Here is a 17,970-nt window from a genome sequence, read left to right on the forward strand (position 1 = left end):
TAGGAAATCACATGTGATCTCACCATATTAAATGTGCAATATATCTTACTGTTTGATTAATAGTGTTTGAAATGTCTGACAACAGTTTCCAAGCAGACTTTTCACATGATTGTACCTTCACTGCCTTGTAGAGGTTCCCCACCCCGGGAGACTATCTGGTTACGTCATATTGAGCGTTCCCATCCTCACGTGCCTCATGAGGAGGACTCAAGGCCAACTCAGAAACCCGAATTTATGACGCATCTTAGAAATTTACATCTGGAAGAAGGAGAACGCGCGAGTTTTGAGGCTCGACTCATCCCTATTGGTGACCCCACTATGAAGATAGAGTGGTTTGTGAATGGAAGACTGTTAGAAGCAAGTGAGTTTATTTATAACGATAAATAATAATAATATGTGTGTACTTAAACGATGATTGCACATTTACATTAAAATACATTAAATATATGTAATGTTGTAACTGTGTGTCATGAGTGAAATTACTTTAACTACTCCATTTATAAAAGTGAGTTAAAATAGGTTAGTGTACCATTTAACATGATAACTGAATACAAATGTTTTCAATATTCCTTATTAGTTAACCATATAACACCGTATCTCAATTATTTTCTTCGTGTGAATATTTGTTAGCAACTAATATTGCTAACAAATACTTTTCAGGTTCTAGTGTTCTCCTCCTTATCTAGCAAGTTCTTAGTTCGACGTTTTTTTATTTAATGAATATATTGTCAATGGTTTTATATCTGGCACAGTCTACGAGGTTTTAGCTCAATTCATTTGACGTTTTGTCACCTTTAAAATCTCGTCATCAATCTCTAGTCAAACTCTGCTGACCAATTCACCCAATTAAAAACAAAGCATAAGATATTGTGTTCAATAGTACGAGCAACTAATATTTTTATTATAGATACAAACAAAAAGACTTTATTTTATTGTGAATCTATAATCTTCATGGAATACTACCGAAGGAAAACCAAAAGTCTCTAATTTTAGATCTTTTATTTCTAAATATATACATGTAGTGTTCCAATTATGCACCCATTAAATGATTTTGGTCTCATTGAACTGAGATATGTGTTGAGAGATCACAACAAGAAATGTATTTCCTTCTTCAATACTTTACCCACACTTTAATGGACACATCTCAAGAGGATCCTGCTTGTAAAATACCAAAAAAATCATTTTTCTCTTTAGGCCTAATATATAAAGTATTTAATCTGAGAATTAATAGTTTGTAGGACACCAAAGTGGCCGCAGAAAGCTACCCAGTCATTTGCTGAACGTATTCCTAGTGAAACTAATTTCCTTTGATAACCGTTGTCTGTAATACGGAGGGTTGTTCACAACCCTTAGTTACAGTTCCATATTCAATCATCTTACTTCTAGCCATCCTCGTAGACTGTGACCACCAGGTTAAACGTCTTGTTGCGATTCAGTTGAAGTGTGTTTACTTGCCAGTGCAGATTGTGCTTGAAATTAAGACTTTCCTAGATGGTAATATTAACTTTTTTATTAAACGATTAGAAAAGTATGCAAAGTAATAAACTTTAGAGTTTCGAAGAAAGAAATATCAGTAGATGTGCGCCGTATTGGCAAAGCAAAAGAGGCGTGATTACAACAAAACAGGCTACTCCACGATGGGCTACCAGTCGTACACTGGAGGTAGTGAAGCAAGTTAAAGAACTTGTGACCGGAAATAGCCCAATATTATAACCGTTCTCTGTAACTAAAATAGTAATTTCCTTTAGAACAATAAACAAGAAAATAACTTAACGAATTTAGGCCTAAAGAAGCGACTTAAGAACGATATTCACAACTTTTTTTCAAAGAACACAATCAAATAGTTATCACATTGGACGAAGCATAAGTCTGCTTATGTGCATACAAAAGCACGAGGAACCTACTACCATTCTACAGGTGATATAGCATTTCAAAAATGGTACAGAATATGTCGCGAAAGGTTTTCCAAGGGATTTAAGATGGTTGCAGAACACAGCTATAATAATGTGGAGAATAGAGAAAAATTGCCAATGTGAGCTCTGCATACTTCCTGACTGACATGTTAGCATACTTCCTGACTGACGTGTTAGCACCACCACTACATCACAACGAAATACCATCTTTGTATGGACTGGGTGCTAATGAGGTATACCTCCAAGTCAACATTGCTGTTTCTCTGAATGACACAAGTAGAAACGGGAATAAGTGTTCTCCCACTTCCTACAAACCTGTGCATCCCACATGGACTACTGTGTCTCTGGATTGCTCAAATGTACTCGAAAGTAGTTAACCATGAACAGTTGGTGAACTTTAGAGAGCAAGTAAAGAGGAGGAGAGACAAACAGTGGCATCAGTGTATTGCGCAGAAGCCCTCATAACGAGGTATATCACATAGGACATCACCGCTGGTGGAAAAATGGGCATGTAAGGTCTAAGCACTCGCCCTAGCATCATAATTAGAAAAATATAGAACATCGATCTCTATTATTAAATATTGAGCCTTGCATATCCTGGTGGTTAGGGTGCTCCGCTCGCAATCTGAGGGTCACGAGTTCGATTCCCCGTCACCGAACATTCTCGTCCTATATGGTTGCTGACTGCGCCAGCCACCAATATAAAAATGTCTGGCTTATTAAAAAATAAAATAAATATCGGCCCGACTCCTAATTCGATGGGACTAAGGTCGTGATGAGGGTGGGTGGGGTGGGGGGTTTAGTTTGACATTACTGTTATAAATAAAAAAGGAAGTTTAGTATGATATAAATAAAACAGTTGTATAAATTTTATATTCAACAAATTACGTTTTGAAACCATTTTCATTTTAATATTCATTCATGGATTATTTTAAAACCCAATTATGGCAAATTAAATATATTTTTTTAAAAGTTATCCTTACTGTTAAATAATATTTGTCATTTCTTTTGCTCTAAAGAAAACCACTGTTTGTGTAATTTTCGCGCCATTTTCAAGATACACGTTTTAAGGTATTTTTATTCTTCAACGACTTCAAGTTTAAGAAATAAGACATTTTGAGGTTTTTTTTCGTGAAATTGTAACATACAAGTACCATTCAAGCATCTTTGTCGTGAAACATAAGCAACTCAATGTTTAAAAGGTGCACATAAATTTATTGAAAGTCAAAACGAATAAAACCTGACTTTACGGGTTTCAGATGTTTAGTCAATTTTTATTCGTTCTGACTTTTTAGCCACGGCATAACGGCTCATAGAATGGCTCTGATTCTTTTGTTCAAGTACAAACTTTTGCTCACAGCTCCGCCATCTGTTGACCGATTTGAGATCTAATTACCGTTTTGGACTCTGGAGGTCAAATCCTTTCGACTGATGTATTTGATAACGCCCAAAGTCTCATAGCTTAATTTACTCTAATCCTGCCTAAGAGAATCGGGTATACGCGCGTCCCACGCTTGGTATTGCTGGCGCACAAAAATATGGCTAATAAAAAAGAAGAAAAAAAAAAGTCTCATAGATTAATTTACTCTAATCCTGCCTAAAAGAATTTCAAGTGCCACGGCTATTGAGGATTCCCTCTTGTTTGTAAACTTTTTTAACCATTATATTGCTCACACTTAGTACTATGAAGTTATATATTAAAATTTTGAATATCCCTGTCATTGTCTTTAGGCTTCGTAATTCAGGTATTGTGACATTAACGTGTCTTTTTCAGGTTCCAGGGCGATGACCATTGATAGGTTTGGCTATGTTGCACTCACACTGCTACACGTTAACAGTGAAGATTCAGGTACTTACCAGTGCCAGGCAAAGAACATCGTAGGAGAAGCTATTACTACAGCAACACTTCATGTGAGCCGTAAGTTAGTCAATTCACACAAAAAAAAAAATATCCCGCTTTCTTGTTTTAAAGACAATATTATATATATATATAAAACTCGTGTTTCTCAGACTTTGAATAATATTAATAAAGCTACAGGAGTAGTTTAATTTCAAAATATGAGATTTTAATTCAAACTGAATGTGTTTCTGAACATTTAATAAAGAAATAACGAGCCATCTTTAAAAGCTCTTTGATAACGTCAGTCATAGCAATGAAGGGTGAACTTTGTTGGGATATAAAAAGAAGACAAAATGTATACATAAAGCGATAAACTACGGTATTTTATACAGGCTGTATTCTAAAAAACAAATAATCTTGAATAAATATAATGACATGTACGTTACTTAACCTTCAAAAATACAAATAATCTTGAATAAATATAATGACATGTACGTTACTTAACCTTCAAAAATACAAATTGTCTTGAATAGATATAATGACATGTATGTTACTTAACCTTCAAAAAAATCCAAATTGTCTTGAATTAATATAATGACATGTATATTACTTAACCTTCAAAAATCCAGATAATCTTGAATAAATATAATGACATGTATATTACTTAACCTTCAAAAATCCAGATAATCTTGAATAAATATAATAACATGTATATTACTTAACCGTCAAAAATCCAGATAATCTTGAATAAATATAATAACATGTACGTTAGTTAACCTTCAAAAATCCAAATAATCTTAAATAGATATAATGACATGTATGTTACTTAACCTTCAAAAACCCAAATTGTAAAAAAACATATATCGTAATTTTTGAAGGTTAAGTAACGTACATGTTATTATATTTATTCAAGACAATTTGGATTTTTGAAGGTTAAGTAACATACATATCATTATATTTATCAAGACCACTTAATAACTTTCCAGGAAATAAAACTAACTTTCCTTTCACAGCTCGTGCTGTAATAGAAAGTACAGTTCAACACCCAGAAAGTTGGGAAGCAATCCAGCAGTTGGAAGATTGGGAACGTTATAAACGTCACGAATCAGTTGATGAATCTATATGTGCAGCTAAGCCTGTTTTCACCAAACCTTTAAACAACTTAGACAATTTACAGGAAGGAGGTTTTGCCCATTTTGAAGCCCAGATAACTCCAGTAAATGACTTCACAATGACTACTGAGTGGTATTTCAATGGTCAGCCATTAACAGCCAGTAAGTTTAGGACCTTTTCATAATCGTTCTAAGCACATGATTTTCAGTTAGTATCAATTTGTTTGTTTTTAGTATACATCATCTTAAGTGCATATAGAACGTGTGTAAAGTCGTACCTGGTGAAACGTGATCTGTCTAATGGTAACAGACCGATAACTCTTTTTGTCACATCCTTCTTCATTGGCACAGCATAGGTTTCCATTGAGTAGAGTGTATATCAGTATTTAAATTAAACTTTTATCTGCTTTATGCCACTAACGACGAGGCCTTTCGCACACTACCAAAGCCGAATAGGTTATAACACACCAACTCTTAGTTAAACTTAGATATTTGATACATGAATGATGTAAATAGCGTTTCAACCAAGACTTTTTATGGTGGTATCCTAGTATAAATACACACTAATACTAACCTAAAATAGAAGAGAAAGTAAAACACGCTTCCAGCTTACATTAAGTTAAAATATGATTTGCTTCAACTGCATATCTACCGTAGCCTGACTAACACTAGGGATGTTGAAGTGGTGACCTTTGACCTCTGTTGGGCATCAAGTCTTAATAGACATAACTCTTCCGTACTGTTACTTACAAACTATTTAAAGTAGTATCAGTATTATTTATTTAACGGCACAAAATATGACTATTTTGGTAGGTGGTGGAGTACCCATTAGGTCCGTAAGCTGTGTAGGTTATGATCCATCAATCATTTTGTTTTCTTTGATCTGAATAGTCGTTAAGGTGTTTCTATCCTACCATAATGAACCATCTGCACGCTATATGGTAATGCCATTTCGTTAAGGTGTTTCTATCCTACCATAATGAACCATCTGCACGCTATATGGTAATGCCATTTCGTTAAGGTGTTTCTATCCTACCATAATGAACCAATCTGCACGCTATATGGTAATGCCATTTCGTTAAGGTGTTTCTATCCTACCATAATGAACCATCTGCACGCTATATGGTAATGCCATTTCGTTAAGGTGTTTCTATCCTACCATAATGAACCATCTGCACGCTATATGGTAATGCCATTTCGTTAAGGTGTTTCTATCCTACCATAATGAACCATCTGCACGCTATATGGTAATGCCATTTCGTCGTTACTTTACTACTCATCTCTTCTCCTATCCTTGTAACATTCTTGCACTCCGCTCAGAAAAAGTCTTCGTATTCTCCATTCCTTACCTGATCTTGAATCGTTATCTTTTTTCTGCTCTCATCCCCATTGGAGGGCAAGTCGTTGGATACATCCATAAGTTTACCGCTCCTGTACACAGACGTAATTTTCTTTAAACACTTGACAGCACCTCTGACCTCTCTTATGGCTAACCTTTTAGGTGACTGTTCTACCATTGTGATTGCATCCATACTTGCTACTCTTGTAACGCCTCGGACATTTTGCTACTTTACATTTCCAGATTAGCTTTGAATCTGATCTAGTTTTCATCTTGACAAGAACAAACCCTCAGAGATTGTGACTTGTTGTTTCAGAAGTTCCTCACAAGTTTCACAACGAGTTTGGTAATGGTGAACGTTCCATAGATAATGTTTTACAATAGTGCCATGACCACTGTCTGAATTAGGGTAAAAAAAAAAACACCCAACTCTACTGACAAAAAGCAATCATAACTTCTCTGGATGTTATCCAGTTATAGAATGGTATAGAATTTTGAATTTCTCATAAAATAATGGATATTCCTGTAGATTTTCAGAAAAAAAAAACTAAATGCCAGTCGCTACTATTTCTGCTGTCGTTGAGTCAAAGATTGTTTGTTAATGCTACTTTCATTAACAGTATTGGTTATACTAATTAGCATAGAATATAATTACTTTTAATTTATTCTTTATTATTAATCTTTTCATTATAAAGATTGTTTTGCATTTTAGCTTAAAATATGTATTTAGGAAGAACCCAAATCTCTTAAGGTTACTGAACCACCTGAGCTGTTATTGGGATTACGGCCGATTATGTCGTTAACAGCGAAGATACCCAATTGATGAAACAATGCACTCTAAGCTTCATAAATAGAAACATAAGAAAAGTATACTTAATTAGCTTTACTATTGACGAGGTTGGTTCTGAATGAAGAAGGCAAGAAGAGGCTGGAGAAACGTGTCAGGTCCTGTGAATTAAAAATAGTGTAGTAATTCATGCTTTACAACGTAGTTGTCCCGTCTTCGTTTGATTGTTTCTTTATCTAAAAAACAACAAAAATTGTGTTTCATAGATCACTATTGACTTGATAATATCACTTCCACAAACTTATGAAATAATTAAAATAATATGAATAGTGTATTATTGTCATCGCCCTTCTTCTCCATATATATATAATTAGTTGTACAATTACAAAAATTGTAATATATTTCTCTATTAAAATTTATCATAGGCACTCGAATGAGTACTGTTTTTAGTTTTGGATACGTGGCGTTACATATTAAGTACCTTCGAGCTGAGGACTCTGGAGTTTACATGTGCAAAGCAATTAACCAGAAAGGAGAAGCATTTTCATCAGCAACGCTAAAAGTAAAGAGTAAGTTTTATTTTCTTTCGTTCAATCCTGATCAGTATTGAAAAGAAGAATGCACGTTTTCCGCACCGAGTTTTTAACTGATATCACGGGTGGGGGGCACCTATCCCTCTCGCATTTTCCGCCAAGTATTGTTTTCCCTCTAATTAAGGCGAACTATTACAGCTGACACATAACACTAGCTCCTAATCTCTTGTTATTTTAACTTTGTAGTTTTTCTCTTCCAAGGCGCCATGATCTTCGAAGCAAGGATGATTCAAATTTCTAATGCCCGTGGTGTATTTTTAGTTTGTAAATAGCTGTGAGATGTTATGAATGTCAGACATGTTTGTAAGTTAGTGTTTTGTGTGTAAAATGTTCGAGGTAAGGGTGTGTCTACAGTGAATAACGTATATTAAAATCGTCCCCCTCCTCTCATGACTGCCTAACTTTGTCGGAAAGTTGGCGGGGGCAAAAAATTTAAGCCAATCTAACATAATTATTAATAATAGTGTATGTAAGCTAATTGGAAATAGGGGGCAAATGCCTTTTATGCCCTATGTATTAGACGTCTATGCCACCCCCCCCACCCCAATTGAAATTTCTAGAACTCCTGCTGAATTGTGGACCAAGACTGTTAAACGGATATTCTAATTATTATGCTGACAAAAGAAGAGATACTCAGACTATTTATCTTACTCACGATAAAATTGTTTCTCCTCTAAATGTGTTTATTATTTCATTTTTATTAAGTTAATAAAATATAAAAGATTACAGCCTTACAGAAGAGTAATGTCTCTTTCTGTGCAGCTATGGGAGAGGTTGTTTATGATCTGGGATATCCAGAACAACAACGGTACCAAGAAAAAATTCAAGAACTCGAAGCCTGGCAGCAGCAACAGCGCCAACAGGTAGTGGTGGAAGAAGCTGTGCCCCAGACGGCGCCAGTGTTCCGAACACCTCTTAGAGATGTAGTGGACATCCAAGAGGGGAAAATAGCACGATTTGAAGCTCGTGTGGAACCAACTGGAGACTCCAACATGCGAGTTGAGTGGCTGAAAGATGGAAAACCTCTGGAAGCTAGTAAGGGCTTTTTGAATGTCTGTTTACAAGAAAGTTCTAATGAAAAAAATATATTTCACTTATTTTTTATCACTAATTACTTTATAACCTGCTGCCCTCCTCAGGGAAGTTCTGAGAAGGAATATTGTTTTATAATTAAGCACAAAGCTACATAATGGGCTATCTGTGCTCTGCCCACCACGGGTATCGAAACCCGGATTCTAGCGTTGTAAGTCCGCAGACATACCGCTGTGCCACTGGTGGGCGAGAAGGAATATTACTGTATAGATAGTGGCCGAGATTTGATCTTGGGTTTTCTAGACAGATAGTCCATTGTGAATTTTTCAGCGTTAGAACATGGAGGCCTGTCAGTGTAAATCGCAGCATAAAGGTATAGGAAAAATTTATTTATACAAAGATAGAGTTTTGACTGAGAAATAACGTTTTTTTTATAGGTGGGTTAAGTATCATGATGATTAATATTTTGTTACTTTCGGCTACGAACCCATCAAATAACATTTGCTTTAATATTATCTAATTGTAATAATAATCCCATCAGTGTACTTAAGTTCACAACGATTCAACAATTATTTCTTTATTTATTTACAGGCTATAGAACGACAATTTTCTTCAATTTTGGTTATGTTTCTCTGACCATTCGTGGTGTTGACACACGGGATTCGGGTACTTACACTTGTGTGGCAATCAACAGTGTTGGAACAGCAAAATCTTCAGCAACGTTAACTTGCCAAAGTAAGTGTTACAATGTGGTGTAAGTTGTTCAGTGTAGTGTTACAATGTGGTGTAAGTTGTTCAGTAGAGTGTTACAATGTGGTGTAAGTTGTTCAATGTAGTGTTACAATGTGGTGTAAGTTGTTCAGTGTAGTGTTACAATGTGGTATAAATTGTTTAATGTAGTGTTACAATGTAGTGTAAGTTGTTTAATGTAGTGTTACAATGTGGTATAAGTTGTTCAGTGTAGTGTTACAATGTGGTGTAAGTTGTTCAGTGTAGTGTTACAATGTGGTGTAAGTTGTTCAGTGTAGTGTTACAATGTGGTGTAAGTTGTTCAGTGTAGTGTTACAATGTGGTGTAAGTTGTTCAGTGTAGTGTTACAATGTGGTGTAAGTTGTTCAGTGTAGTGTTACAATGTGGTGTAAGTTGTTCAGTGTAGTGTTACAATGCGGTATAAATTGTTTAATGTAGTGTAAGTTGTTTAATGTAGTGTTACAATGTGGCGTAAGTTGTTTAATGTAGTGTTACAATGTGGCGTAAGTTGTTTAATGTAGTGTTACAAAGTGGCGTAAGTTGTTCAATGTAGTGTTACAGTGTGGTGTAATTTGTTCTATGTAGTGTTACAGTGTGGTGTAATTTGTTCTATGTAGTGTTACAGTGTGGTGTAATTTGTTCTATGTAGTGTTACAGTGTGGTGTAAGTTTTCTATGTAGTTTTGCAGTGTCATGTAAGTTGTTCAATGTAGTGCTACACTGTGGTGTTAGTTGTTCAGTGTTGTGTTACAATGTAGTGTAAGTTCTTCAGTGTAGTGTTACAGTGTAAGTTGTTCAATGTAGTGTAAGTTGTTCAATCTGGTGTTACAGTTTTGTATAGGTTGTTCAATGTAGTGTTACAGTGTTGTATGGGTTGTTCAGTGTTGTGTTACATTGTTTTATGGGTTGTTCAGTGTTGTGTTACAGTGTTGTATGGGTTGTTTAGTGTTGTGTTACAGTATTGTATAGGTTGTTTAGTGTTGTGTTGCAGTATTGTATAGGTTGTTTAGTGTTGTGTTACAGTGTTGTATAGGTTGTTCATTGTTGTGTTACAGTGTTGTATAGGTTGTTTAGTGTTGTGTTACAGTGTTGTATGGGTTGTTTAGTGTTGTGTTACAGTATTGTATGGGTTGTTTAGTATTGTGTTACAGTATTGTGTGGGTTGTTTAGTATTGTGTTACAGTATTGCATAGGTTGTTTAGTGTTGTGTTACAGTATTGTATAGGTTGTTCATTGTTGTGTTACAGTGTTGTATGGGTGTTTAGTGTTGTGTTACAGTGTGGTTTGAAAACCGAAGATGTACAATGCTACTTAAACTTTCAGTAAAAATAGATCTTAAATTTAGATAACTTACTTATTTGAACATGTATTAAAGAAAACATGATACAAATGAGACTTAGTAATATTTTATGTTACAATAACAAGATGATTTCTGAGCTATGTACAGAGTGATCCAAGGTCAATTTTTACCCGCTAGACTTTAGTTTTTGTCAGTTTTACCATCATTATTGGAATACAAAAATATATTTGGTTTGTTGGGAATTCTATTTCGTCCAACCTGTTCTAAAAGTTTAATTTAATTTGTTGGTGAAGTTGCTTTAGAATGTCTTATAATACCTGCTCACCTTAAGTTTGTTATAAAATCATTTGGACAAGTATATATTTTATATATTAATATAGTGTTAGTGTATATAGATATATATATACTAAAAACATTGTTTAACTATTACTTGTAAATAGATTCTAAGATGCAGTTCCAAGTATTATATACATTTCTATATGTTGTAAATAAACAAACAAACGAAATGGAAGAATTTATTCTGAAGTAGTTTTGACTTGGATTTGTTTGGGACTTACAACTCAGTTCAATGTTTTGATATCACTGCTCTGTCAACTGATCTGGAATATTTGAAGTAGCTAGGAGTATGAAGTAGCATATCGATTTGAAGTACTTAGCAGAGGGATGTATCTAACAGGTTGAAGTTTGAATGCTCATAACGTTAAAATTCGGGTTTCGATACTCATGATGGTCACAGCACAGATATCCTGTTGTGTAGCTTGTGCTTTAACATAAACTTATTTATAGAGGTTGAGTGTGCTATATTAAAACGATTTAGAAGTCTCGCCACATCGTTACAGTCCATTTCCAGTCATACTCTATCTGACGATTGTGCATCGTGACAGTATCTCTGCAACATAGTCCATTGCAAAAGGCTCAGTCGTAAGGCTGTCATGCCTAACGTACACCACTCCTCCCTGCTTGTTTTTCCTAATAAATCTAGTATAAGAGGACGACGGTTTCCCATCAACCGTTTCAACAGTTCGATCACACAGAAATCTATGGGCGACTTCACTTGTATATCTTTGTGTGAAATAACACGAATTCCAGTTTCATTGTCTACGGAAGAAACCCGTGACTTGTGCCGGTTTTCTAGACGGAGATCCTCCTTGATTATACTGTGTACTGTGTGTATTCGTTGATTCTCATTTCTTCCAAGATGCCACACTTTGCTCAAGACTGCTGGGGTACGACTTATTGCAGGTCTTTTCCTGAATGGTTTGGTGCCTGAAGTTGATTCATATTTTCCAATGCCATTAAGCAACAGAGATACCCTAACTTCAACACGTATTTATAATCTGAGTGTATAAATATTTTACGTCGGAAAGGGCTACTACATATTCTTCCACACCACGTACAAAATGACAATCTAAAAATGTACTTCTGATACATGACATTCCATCGCAACTTTACATTGGCTGCGGTTGTCACGTGACTTACTGATCAGCATATCTAAAATCATTGTAGGTTTTACAATAGATTGATGTATACTGAAAACATATTTTCATATATTTTTTACATATGGCCGAGTTTAAAGTTTCATCAAACGTGTTCTAATACCTTTCGAGTTTTTGATATATATTTCTTTTTTTTTTTACCATTTCTGGTTGTGGCAGTTTTTAATACCTATGTTCAATATAATTCTAATTTAGAACTTCCAAATGATCAGGCACAGGACTTAGAAAAAAAGATACATCAAATCAATATTCATAATATACAAAGACATACCCCTATGTAGAAAAATAAAACCTAGATACACTTTTTCTCTGTCCCCCCAGTGGCACAACGGTATGTCTGCGGACTTACAATGATAGAATCCGGGTTTCGATATCCGTGGTGGGCATAGCACAGATAGCCCATTGTGTGGCTTTGTGCTTAATTAAAAACAAACAAACAAACAAACTTTTTCTCTAGGAAGGACCCGAAACATGAAACATATTTTCTACATGCTACAAAGTTCTTTATTTAAAACTAGCTGGAGTACCCGTCCTCCCCTGGACGGACGTTATGTAAATTCATGATTAATGAAACGTTATCTTAGGACATGAAAAGCTGCTTCCCTTATATGTACTTGTAAAAAAAATGCCCATAAAACCGCAACTTTGCATTTATCTCTGCATGGACCCAACAAACAAAAATCCATCAACAGGGGGCGAAGTAGTGGTTAAAAAAAAACGCCCATAAAAACCGCAAAACTGAAAATTTATATTCATTTATAAACCTCCATACCAAATTTGCAAGATCCATCCATAGGAGGAGAAACAGTGGTAAAAATAGCCAAAACGCAAAATTGAAAATTTGTATGTACCACCGCATTGACCTAATAAACCTCCATACCAATTTTTGGTGAAGTTCCACCCACACCCTGCGAAGTAGTTACATGGACATACAACATACAGTACTATTATATTTATATAGATTATATTGGAGCAAAATTCTACATTCTGTATTTATTTAAAGTATAATTAGATTATGTGAGTTAGTGTCATAGAAAAAAATATTTTTGTATTCTAAAACAAATTTTAAATATTTGCACATAACACGTATTTGCAGTTTTTAACGTGTAACCACGGTTGTTTCCAGCCAAACAGGACGTAGTTTTGGAGAGCCAATACCCTGAAGGCCTGGAGAAAATACAGCATCTCGAAGACAGTTCTCGCTTCCAACGAGAAACGTACGAGGAGACTACTGTCACCCAGCGACCAAAGTTCACCGAGCCTCTTGTGGGCAAGGACCTCCTGGTGGAGGGGCAGAGCGCTCACTTTGAAACCCGATTGGAGCCGATTGGGGATCCTAGCATGACTGTCGAATGGTATTTTAATGGACGCCCCCTTACAACTGGTAAGTTACGTAAATGTACAAGTGCCCACACTCATAAAGCCAGTAAAGGTACCAGGGCTTAATAAATAATGATATTAATGTGGGCGTGGGCCACCACCTTCCATTATTTTGGGTCGTACCATACGATCCGTCCATTCGATACAAAAGTACTTGTGTTTCGTGTCACGTCCTAAATTGCGTCAGCTTCACGTTGAGCCCCATTCGCGGCATTAAGATGGCCACCAAGAACTAATCAGAGGTGTACAACTCAATATTTTCTCTGGGTCAATTTAGACTTAGTGGACCATAATATTTCTTCCTCCGAAAATGTTTTGAGCCCTTTGCGTTTTCTACTAACCCTAAAGACAATTTCATAAAATCTCTATTAAGTTGTGAAGCAGAAACTCTTAAATTTAATAACAGACAAAATGTTTTCATCAAATTGATAAAAAAAAACTTTCAACTTTGGGCACTATAATTTCGTGTACAAAATAACCAAATTTGGCCCGCGGGCCGTATGTTGCGCACCTCTTTGGTGGTTCACTTGAACACCTCTACTAACAGCTTAATATATATATACACACAGGTCAATCACTAAGTCTTTCATAATACTTTATTTCTTCATTCTATTTTTGGTTGGTATCAGTTTTGAAGCTCACATTTCTATCACACATTCCACTCTTCAAGTGTACAGTTGATGGTTTACTAACACCTTATACATGATTAGCTATGATTTCACTATAGATGAAAAATTTAGTAAACCATCAACTGTAGACATGTATAAGGTGTCATCTATAGTGAAATCATAGCTAATAACATTTAGTAAACCATTAACTGTACACATGTATAAGGTGTCATCTATAGTGAAATCATAGCTAATAACATTTAGTAAACCATCAACTGTACACATGTATAAGGTGTCATCTATAGTGAAATCATAGCTAATAACATTTGGTAAACCATCAACTGTACACATGTGTAAGGTGTCATCTATAGTGAAATCATAGCTAATAACATTTTCCAACTAAAACGCCACAAAATTTTGTGTTTGTTTTGCTAAATTTTATTTCTTTTAAAGAACACGTCCTTCTCGGTCTCAGTTAAAATCCCTTTCGTCTCATTTTCGCGTTCGTGTTTCTGAAGATAGTTTTAAATATGAAGTTCTCCTAAATAACTGGGGAATCTCGTATTCTACTCTCACAAGTACACTTGTGAATACTGTCAAGTATTGGGCTTTAAATGTTTGATTTTGGAATTTATAGTGAGTCACATGCTTTAAGGCGTGGCCTAGTGGTTAGCGTACATAAATTATGAATCCGAGGGTATATAATTCTGGTCCCGTTGTCGCAAACGCACGCCCCGCACTTTGAGGCCGTGGGTGCGTTATAAGAGTGACGGTAAAATCACTATTCGGTCAGAGAAGAGTATTCAAAAAGTCTGGGACGGCTAAGTGCAGATAGCCCTTGTGTAGCTTTGCGGGAAACAAACTTTAAGACTGTAAGCTTGAGGGTTTATAACGTCCAGTGCAGGGTTCGATAACAGCCAACAAATAGTTTTGTAAAGAGGCAGATGCATTAAACTAATACTCAATTTAAATGGCTCATAACTTGGACAAAACAAGTTCAGTGAGATCATAAAGAAAATTAAACCTTTTCATTTTAAGCTTGAAACATATTGTAAATTCTTACCTAGCATTGTTATTTGAAATTAAAGATGAAAATTTCATTTATGTCTTAGTAATTGCAACTCTCGACTAAACCTCCTTTTGAAATATAAAGTTCACATAACCTTCTAGAAGCGTGTTTTTTCAGAATATTAGGCCTAATATTTAGCGATATAAGAACAATAAAATATTAGCAGCATTCTATTTACAACTGAATTGACTCTTGACTAAGTTTTGACTCAAAAATATTAATATTATATTGACTCTTGAATCACGTTAATGACATTAACACTCATTCTCATGTTGTTTACTATTTTTTTAAAAGTTAGTATACTTTTTTATTACATTAGCATTACTGTTGCCTTCCAAAATACCTTGAAAAGACGCCTATCGGCTAAACATGTAACCCATAATTACATTGAATAGTCAACAAACGTTTCATTACGGAATAATAACATATATTTAAAAACTGGTGCAACAGACAAAATAATGTGACCTGCCGTCCCTAAGCCTATAAGCCTGGTGATTAACTTCTGGATTGTTTTGTTAAGTTTATGATGTTCCACATTATCAGTTGAATAGGAAGTATTTTTTAATTCATAGTTTCAACTTAAATTCAGAACATAATTATTATTTTATTTTGTAGTATTGTAGCTGAGCTGTTTGGGGTAAAATACACAGAAATTAAAAAAGACTTAGAATGGATTTCCAGAATTGATTGTAGTGTAATGACAAAAATAAAACACAATATAATGTATTTCCATGGTGATTTATTCATTAGAGTAATGATGTGCGTGTGTGTGTGTATAACGTGAAGGTTGAAAGATGTAATTTTCAATTCTATAGGCCACCGATTCAAAACCTACTTTGATTTCGGCTATGTGGCTTTGGATATATTGTATGTGTTTCCTGAAGATAGTGGTGATTTCACAGTCACAGCCAGAAACGCATTAGGAGAAGCCACCCAATCAAAAACAATAAGAGTCCAAAGTAAGATCTATTTAAAGTAAGACCCACTTGTTCTACCATTTAGGTAAGACCCTATTGTTCTACTATTTAAAGTAAGATCCTATTCTTCTACTATTTAAAGTAAGACCCTCTTGTTCTACTATTTAAAGTAAGACCCTATTCTTCTACTATTTAAGGTAAGACCTTATTGTTCTATATTTAAGGTAAGACCTTATTATTCTACCATTTAAGGTAAGACCTTATTGTTCTACCATTTAAGGTAAGACCTTATTGTTCTACCATTTAAAGTAAGACCTTATTGTTCTATATTTAAGGTAAGACCTTATTGTTCTACCATTTAAGGTAAGACCTTATTGTTCTATATTTAAGGTAAGACCTTATTATTCTATAGAACAATAAGGTCTTACCTTAAATGGCCATTTAAGGTAAGACCTTCTTGTTCTACATTTAAGGTAAGACCTTATTGTTCTACCATTTAAAGTAAGACCCTATTGTTCTACCATTTAAAGTAAGACCCTATTGTTCTACCATTTAAAGTAAGACACTATTGTTCTGCCATTTAAAGTAAGACTTTCTTGTTCTATATTTAAGGTAATACCTTATTATTCTACCATTTAAGGTAAGACCTTATTGTTCTATCATTTAAAGTAAGACCTTCTTGTTCTACTATTTAATGTAAGACATTCTTGTTATATATTTAAGGTAAGACCTCATTATTCTACCATTGAAGGTAAGACCTTCTTGTTCTACATTTAAGGTAAGACCTTATTGTTCTATATTTAAGGTAAGACCCTATTGTTTTACTATTTAAGGTAAGACCCTATTGTTCTACCATTTAAAGTAAGACCTTATTGTTCTACCATTTAAGGTAAGACTTTCTTTTTCTACATTTAAGGTAAGACCTTCTTGTTCTACCATTTTACTTTGAAACAAATGAATGTGTCTGTTAATTTAGAAGCAACTGTATTAACTCTCTAATGTATTACAGTGCACAAAATAGATTAGGAACAACTTGAATTTATGATATTCAACTATGATAAAGCAAAACCATATCAATTGCCACTCAATTTAATTTCCACCAGATTGGGTATCTGGTGGTTTATCACGTGGTATACAATTCTAATTATTTTTATATTGAACAGATACATATAAATAAAAAAAAACAACAAGAAGTGATATATTGATCCGTATACACCATCCCATTCACTAAACTTTAAAATAAAAATAAAACATCCAAAGCCTACGTCGAAAAATAATACTTGATGAAGCTGACTCTTCACTGTTCATGAAAGTTTTCTTCAATGCAAAGTGTGGTCATGATCAGCAAGAATACCGATGCTGCATGATTAAAACCATAGGTAGCCTGAATTATTTGTTTGAAAGAATTGTTTTCAGGCATCCGTGTTGCATCCCATCATGTGACTCCACACATTTAAAATAGTCGTGTTGCATCCCATCAAGTGACTCCACACATTTAAACTATTTTAAATGTGTGGAGTCACATGATGGGATGCAACACGACTATTTAAATGTGTAGAATCACATGATGGGATGCAACACGACTATTTTAAATGTGTGGAGTCACTTGATGGGATGCAGCACGACTATCTTAAATGTGTGGAGTCACATGATGGGATGCAGCACGACTATTTTAAATGTGTGGAGTCACTTGATTGGATGCAACACGACTATTTTAAATGTGTGGAGTCACTTGATGGGATGCAACACGACTATTTTAAATGTGTGGAATCACTTGATGGGATGCAACACGACTATTTTAAATGTGTGGAGTAACTTGATTGGATGCAACACGA

The 17,970-nt window shown here is 34.8% G+C and overlaps 1 protein-coding gene across 1 annotated transcript; it reads left to right on the forward strand.

Moving 5' to 3' along the window:
* Positions 1-85: 85 nt before the first annotated feature.
* Positions 86-16,177, forward strand: LOC106476294 (titin-like; the record flags this gene model as incomplete). The annotated part of the gene is made up of 8 exons (XM_013936956.2): positions 86-361; positions 3,688-3,831; positions 4,767-5,027; positions 7,417-7,560; positions 8,347-8,619; positions 9,208-9,351; positions 13,288-13,545; positions 16,034-16,177. Coding segments are annotated over 8 exons (1,644 nt in total), but the record flags the coding sequence as incomplete, so codon positions are not given.
* Positions 16,178-17,970: the final 1,793 nt, after the last annotated feature.

The sequence above is a fragment of the Limulus polyphemus genome, unplaced genomic scaffold (genome assembly GCF_000517525.1).
Source record: "Limulus polyphemus unplaced genomic scaffold, Limulus_polyphemus-2.1.2 Scaffold10217, whole genome shotgun sequence".
Lineage (NCBI taxonomy): Eukaryota > Metazoa > Arthropoda > Merostomata > Xiphosura > Limulidae > Limulus > Limulus polyphemus.